Genomic DNA, 7835 nt, shown 5'->3' on the forward strand with positions numbered 1-7835 from the left:
GTAGCAGCGGTATTTATACGTGCTGCTCTCTTGCTGACGGAGCAGCAAGATGGCGGCGGTGTGTCCCGACTCTCTGAGCTCCAGCTGCTCTCCCTCAGCAGGGGGCAGCTCCTCCAGAGGACCGTTCTCCTTTCGTCTTTTCCAGGAGAAGCGGACCAGAGGAGGAAACATGGCTGAGGCCAGACACAGCAGGGAGCTCTCCCCCTCCAGGTGGGCTCTGGGTGCTGCTGGGTACACGCTCACCACGGGCTTCACTACCTGCTCACCTGAAGTTTGACAGCAGCAACAAGCAGCACAGACACACATTGACACAGTCAACAGCAGCTTACAGCACTGCACTGTATTCAGTGTGATCCTGGAAACTACATGGACTCTGATCACTAAACTACTCATCAATACAGCACAAAGTTCACTACATATACTGTATTCACCTTCATATGAAACACACTCAGCATCTAATGTCAGCATGGATTATATGGGGACACAAGATCACATCTTTCATTTCACATTATTTATCATTCATTTTTCTTACCTATAGAAATTCATTTCATATAATGATGACTTGTACCTTCATACAATGGAAATGTCTTTTATATATGACACATTTTAAATAAAGCACATATTTACCTTCATGTCAAATATTATTTTCATGTTAGGGAACACAATATATTGAATGTTGACGCTCCAGTCCAGTGTCTAGTTATTGAGAGGCGAGGCTCCCAGTTACTGCTTTTTGTTAGTGTCCTTGAAGGAGCCACAGGTTGGCGGCTTTGCTTTTTTGATGTTACTGACTGACACACTCCACATTTGGACTGATTTCTTTACTTTATCACAAGAAATCTCCTTTAATTAATCATCATTCTTTGTGTCCATTCCCGTTTTTGTCATGGCCCAGGAGTCGGGTTATGACTAAATGGGGGCTCGTCCAGAATATTAACCACATATTTACGACAATAAACCTTTTAGAATTTATATAGGAACAAATCAGGACATGAATCATTTTATGACTTTTTTCATTGCAATTTTAACTTCCTGCAAAAATGTTTGATTCTGTCAAATGTGAATAAAACTGTCCACTTAATAAAATAAAGTAAATATGATATTACAATATCATAAAAATATAATATAATATATAGTTTGCATGATGTGTAAAATATAATTAAAATACATTTACATCAAATTGCAAAATCACTTTGTCCGTGTTTCCATTTGAACATTTAATATATTTTCTTTGTCCAGTTTTTCATTGAATATATTTCAGAAAGGATCTGAAAATGATCTCATTCTGTTTTATTTTCAACTTAGAAAATGTCCAAATTTGTCAGTGTCAGGTTTAAAATATATTTTAATATAATATAATATAATATATTATAATAACATAATATAAAACAATATAATATAATGTAATATAATATAATATAATAAAAAGACAGTCTTGATCATTTAGGATGGAGTCAAATATTATATTATTGTGAAAGTGTCAAACAGTTTTTCTTCATCATTTTCTGCACATATGATTATAACTTACATATATAATAAATGCAATTATCGTTTTAATGATCTAAATAATTTTCTCTTTTTAAACTATGAATTCTTACCATTTCTATCTATTTTATCTTTTATTATATTTTGCACAAACTGTTTTCTTGCTTTACACGACGGCAATAAAGAGACTTGAAGTGACTTGTCGTGACACATTCAGTATTTATGACTTTAGACTTTCTAACCACTAAAAACATTAGTAACGTCAACACATTTTCCATAACTTTTTCATCTTTTAGACACAGTTAGAATGATCTGTTTGGATATATCAAATGTAACTGTAATGTAATATGATAAAAGGTGAGACTTTATTCATCCCTGACAGTAACTTCACATGTAATATACTATAGTATTATATGATATTATAATCTATATTGATGTCTTAAATTCTAATGTTTTCAGTAAACATAATATTCACCATCATTTATATTTACTGATAATTATTTGAATGATGTTACGGATCATGTGCTATCTATATTTATATTAAGAATAGATATGTGTGTGCCGTTATATATCATCCTATATCATATAAAGTAGATTCATCTGCATGAATTATATTTAATTTGATATCATATACAGTCAATTTATTTCCTCTGAAAGACACGTGTACTATGTCATGAGGTCAATTATACCATTTAAACATTATTTATCAATAATAATAATCAACAAAATATTAAAAGACATATGCTCTTCAGAATACATTTACTGACAAATATCAAATAATGTTTAAGATGATAAATGAAGTTGTTTAATAAAAACAAGAGGCGCTGCTGAATTACTGAGAGGATCAAATACTGTATATTTGTAACATTTCCAATATCAAACTTTTTCTATATGAATCAGTTTCATCTCCTGCAGAAATAAAGAATAACTTGAGTTCTGCCGTGAGATTTAAACATCTTTTTAGGAATTATGAAGCTTTTTTCATGTAACAATAGCTGCATGGCTGCAAGAATTCTCTACTAATGATGAAAAAGGTCACAAGCAGCAGAAACTCATTAAAACACATTTTCAATAAAACAACTGAAAGGAAAAAAAAGTTTATTCTTACCTACAAACAGTTTAGTTCCAGAGCCAAAGATCAATTTGTACCATGTGCCTCCCACAGTGAAAAAGACTGGTACAAAAACCTGTCTGCTGCTGAATGTGTCAGCTGAGGTGAACCAGTCCACATTATGAAGCAGTATCATATTTCAGCTCCATCATGTGTTTCTCTAATGTTCATATTAACATGACTGTCTCTTCTTTTATGTCCTTTTTAGACACATTAGCAGAGTGTCTCCGTGGATCGTTGGTTCAGACGTTCATGTTCCTCAGAGGATGAACCCTACTGACTTTGGTCAGTTTTTATCAAACACCATCATCAGCTCATGTCTTTAAATTGTCCATTACTTTGATTTATGACGTGTGTGAGTCCAATGACAGGACGCTGGGCCACACAGCCAGTGTGTGTTGCTCTGTAGTCTTGTTTTGATTTGAAGGAGAAAGAGTTGTGATCCTCCTACTTTTTAAATCAGGTCAACACATGAGACCAGAGTTACCAACTTATCACCGCAATAAAACACTTTGGACTTCTACGAGGCCGTCACTACACCCATAGAGGCTCCCGTCCCATCTCTCTGGACCGACTACAGCTGCTGCACTTCCTCATTCTGTCACCACAACAACTCACCACGTCATCAGGAGAACCACCACGTGAATGCCTTCAACCTTCACCCAGTACCCACTTCCTCCATGCAAACTTCAAAACAAAAGCCTCTGAAAAAAGCCCTGTTCAACACAAGATCCCTCAACAATAAAAGCCTCATCTTAAATGAATTCATCACTGACAAACAACTAGACTTCCTCTGTCTGACTGAAACCTGGCAAAAACCCATGGAATATTTCACACTAAACCAAACCTTCCCTGCTGGATATTCATACATGGACATCCCTCGCTCTAAGGGCCGAGGAGGAGGAAAACACCACCAAGACCTCAACCCTCGGCCACTCTCCATCATTGCTGCACCATCTTTTGAACATCTGCCATTTAAACTCCCCGCTCCAAAACCTCATCATTGCTATTATCTGCCGTCCACCCAAACCCAACTCAACCTTTCTGTCAGATTTTTAGAATTCTTCACACAACTGTCTTCAGTCTCCCCATCTGTCCTCCTCCTAGGAGACTTTAACATCCACACTGACTCTCCTGACTGTAAAAGCACAACAGACTTTTCTTTTTAGATTAGATTAAATTGAACTTTATTGTCACTGAACAAAGTAACAGCTACTTGGACAACAAAATGCAAAATATAGGCCACCTACAGTAATGCCAATAAATTAGAATAGGAGTATGAATTGTTACTGTTTTGCTCGCCACTATTCACTATATATCAATTTATTGTTGTTGTTTTCTCACCTGGTTCTTCCTGCGTGCTATCCCTTTCCCTTTCTCCTTCTCTATCTTTCTCTCTTTCCCTTGGCACTGACAATCATACACAAATATATTGTAGCAGACCATTTCCTACATAAGTAATTTGATACAACATACAGATAGCTGGTTTATATTATCTGTTACTTTAGCTTAACACGCTTCAGAAGAAGAAAAAACAAGACAGAGATCATTATGGACTGTCCCTAGTCTCTCACCTGAATCTGTCTTTTTTCTTTTAAAGAACTGTCGAATGTCCATTGGTCACTGGCAGGCCACACACACACACACACACACACACAGAGACCGGACAGTAAAAGCTTGTTAAATTAAATAATCTGTGCGAACTCAAAAAATGTAAAAAGTTAAAACACCACATATTTTCTGAGTCATTAGTACAAATTTGTAATTTTAAGTTAACAGTACTCGACTGCTTTCATTTATTTTAGTCACTGTACTCAAATAGTTTGGCAGTAAACTTTTTTTTTTTTTAAATGTATTTTTTTGGGCTTTTTCATGCCTTTAATGGACAGGATAGTTGAAGAGAGACAGGAAACAGGGGGCAGAGAGAGGGGAATGACATGCAGTAAAGGGCCGTCCGATGCGGGACTCGAACCGGGGACAGCTGCAGCGAGGACTGTAGCCTCTGAGTTATATGAACTTGTCGGGTTTTACAGTGTAGGAGTTATCTTTCACACATCTCATACCTTTGTGTTATAAATAGCCTATATATATAGACCTACTGTGTGTGTGTGTGTGTGTGTGTGTAGTATATACTACTACGTCTGCATTAATGTAATGTGATTATTATTGTTGCAAAGTCTGGTTCAGGTTTAATCCTCTGTAAAACATGAATAAATACAGCAAAGAAAAACATTTAACTATTTTTTATTGTCTACTTTGACAGTAAGACACAACTGAAAAATATAAAATATGAACTAGGAATAAATAACAATTCATTTAAAAAGCCACAGTGAGTGTTTTCACACATACTGGTATTATACAGTGATTATGTCGTTTGTTTTCACTCTGGTCCAAATGCCCTGACAGGGAGTCATGTTTCCATTACGACGGACCAGAAAAAGACACGCGTGACGTCAAATTATGTCTCTAAAGTAACGATAAACTTTAACAACAGAGACACAAGTACGCACTTCACAGGTACACAGTTAATTTGTGGCACTGCTCCTTTTGTTTAATAAACGGACCGCTCCAGTTTGACTGTAGCTGCGCTAATGGCGCTAACGAAGCTAACCGGGCTAACTAACTGGAAAACGGTGCCTGGACTCCAGTACTCTCCGATATGGTATCTGAATCTGAACAACTCCAGGTAAAAGGAAAGAAGTATGAGACAGAGCTGGAGCAACTTACTTAGTTGATTCACAACACGACAACTAAAGGATTCTCACTCTGCGTGTGTCGCTGGATGCCGGTCGGCCAGCGGAGCGGTGCAGAGGGAGCGGCTGAGAGGAGGATGATACCATTTGCTAAGCGGGGGTGTTTTCATTTTCATCCTTAACATTTACATTTAAACCACAAACTACGGAGTTTGTTTTGGACATCATTTAAGTTTGTCAAAGACGAACAAAAATTTTAGAATAACAACATTTCTTACTCCAAGTTTTAGGGGTGCTGAGCCCATTAATATTATTATTATTAACCTCTTTTTAAATCAGGTCAACACATGAGACCAGAGTTACTGTTCACACAAACAAACAGTGAACAACTCAAACTAAACTTTAGGACAAATATTGTAAACACTCAAATATTTCTGTTGACCTGAAGGTCAAAAATATAAAGCCAGAATGAACCTTATTGCTGGAAAAGGTTTGTTGCCAAGTGAAATCTAAAAGTGATCTCAGTGTTTGGATGTATGTATATAGGCTTTGACATTAATATCATTATTCTTTGTTTTCAAACCTTCAAATATCTTGTATATTAATATTCTGTCACATACGCTCATGAGACATTTCTCTGTTGATTAGCAGTTAAAATGAAATGTTAAAACTTGTATAAATATGAGGATTCATCCTCTGGGGACCATAAACATCCACTGTAGATGTGATAGAAATCAGGCCAACAGTTCTCTTGTTCTGGATCAAAGTTTTGTTTGGATGTAAAGACGGAGCCAAAGGTCCCACTGCTCACAGAGAAAAACCTTCATTCAATCCAAATACATTTACCAAATCTCTGTTGAGGGGGAACTGTCACAAATCCTACAATTCACTTGTATCATTTACTGAAGTGAAATGATCTGCTCAAATCTGTTCCAACATGTGATGGAAGAAAGCTTTTATTGTGAAGGAGCCACAGGAAGCAGGTCAGCATTGTGAGGAGGAACGGACTTTATTCCTGCAGCAGGTCAAAGCAGAGGATTTTAATCTTTATCAAAATGCTGAAGCTTGTTTTTGTTTCATCATGTTTTTAATGACAAACTGCTTTTCAAACAAGACTTCTTGATGTTTTTGACTCAGTTTATTTGTAATATTCATTTGACTCTTTTCTCTTTCACTTCTTTTATCTTTGTGTCTCTGTGTTGCTAGTTTGTCCTCACTGTGTGGAACAACAATAAACCTGCTGGAATATCTGATAAAATTAAAATAAATATCATATCAAATAAATCCTGACAGCAGTAAAGAAAATAAATCCCTCAGTTCAGTGTGTTTGTGACTCTGGCTGAGATGGAGGTGAAATATGTGAACCTGGGCTGTGGTTTACTGCTCTCTTCCTGTCACAGACACTGTTTGACATCTGTTCATCTGGAGGTTTTTGTACAGGCTGCAGGGATATTTTATCACTGTGGGGAACATAACAGGAGCAGTAGTAGGTGGCTGAATGATTTAGTTTAACGCTCTGGATCTGCAACTCACAGCCGCTCTGTTTCTTCACAGCTGAGAAATCATGTTTCTGAGGATGATTGTAACCTTTATGTGTGGTACCATCATCCATGTCAATACGCAGAATCAGTGTGAATGTTTCTGTGTCTCTCTTCTGGTACCAGAATACCCAAGGTAAACCTCTAAAACACTGTTCAGTGTCTCGACAGCTGAAGGAGACTCTTTCACCAACTCTCCTGGTCCATGTTAAATCCTCCTGAAGCAGCTGTGTTGCCATGGCAGCCAGCGCTGTGTGGAGACAGACAGGTAGATGAAGGTGAGTGTGACAGTGTTTGTTAAAGGTGGAGTTTGTTGGCTCCTGATTGGCTGGAAACACTCACCTGAGCACAGACAGCACAGAGCAGCAGCTGGGAGGAAAAGCATTTTGTGCAGCGGTGTTTCCTCTGGTGAACCTGGGGAGAAGTGGCGCTCTGATGCAGCTGAGGCCAAACAAGGAGGAGCTGCGAGATCAGACGAGGGCCACGTGGTTTCTAACAGGTCCTCAGACCTCCCATCAGCCCCTGTGGTGGAGAGATAAGGCTGCTTCAAAGCACCTCACTTTCCTGTGACTTCACACTAATATTAAACAGAGTCTTCAGCTGTTTTAAAGTCTCTGCATTAGCTGCCTGTTTGCTTCACAATTGATTTTAAAGTCCTTTTGATTGTTTATAAAGCTCTTCATGTTTTATGTCCTATTTATTTCTCAGAGTTGCTTTTAGCGTATGAACCCTGTAGAACCCTCAGGTCTTCTGCTCGTGGCCTTTTAATAATCTAATTTTTTTGATTATTCATTTATTTATTGTCTTTTATTGTTTGAGTCTGGCTTTTAATAGAGCTCCATTTATTTGTTTGCAGTCTAATTATTTACTGTATTTCATTTTTTAATTAAATTTAATTATTTCATATTTGTCATTTTTTTCGTATAGTTTTTAAATAGATTTTATTTATAATGAAAATAATAATGATGATGATAATAATAATAATATAATTGTTATTATAATTTGGAT

The 7835-nt window shown here is 36.9% G+C and overlaps 1 protein-coding gene across 1 annotated transcript in view; it reads right to left on the reverse strand.

The window, feature by feature from the left end:
* The window catches only part of LOC131980947 (immunoglobulin kappa light chain-like), an 8394-nt gene extending 1063 nt beyond the window's left edge, over positions 1–7331 (reverse strand). Inside the window, exons 1-5 of the mRNA XM_059345242.1 lie at positions 7170–7331; positions 6761–7077; positions 3754–3757; positions 2594–2641; positions 1–266 (exon numbers count right to left, since the gene is read on the reverse strand). The exon at positions 1–266 is cut by the window's left edge and continues 43 nt beyond it. Coding sequence (XP_059201225.1) covers positions 1–266; positions 2594–2641; positions 3754–3757; positions 6761–7077; positions 7170–7212 — 678 coding nt within the window. The 5' untranslated portion in view covers positions 7213–7331. The remainder of the gene's footprint in view (positions 267–2593; positions 2642–3753; positions 3758–6760; positions 7078–7169) is intronic.
* Between the last annotated feature and the right edge of the window lie 504 nt (positions 7332–7835).

The sequence above is a fragment of the Centropristis striata genome, chromosome 11 (genome assembly GCF_030273125.1).
Source record: "Centropristis striata isolate RG_2023a ecotype Rhode Island chromosome 11, C.striata_1.0, whole genome shotgun sequence".
Taxonomy (NCBI): Eukaryota; Metazoa; Chordata; class Actinopteri; order Perciformes; family Serranidae; genus Centropristis; species Centropristis striata.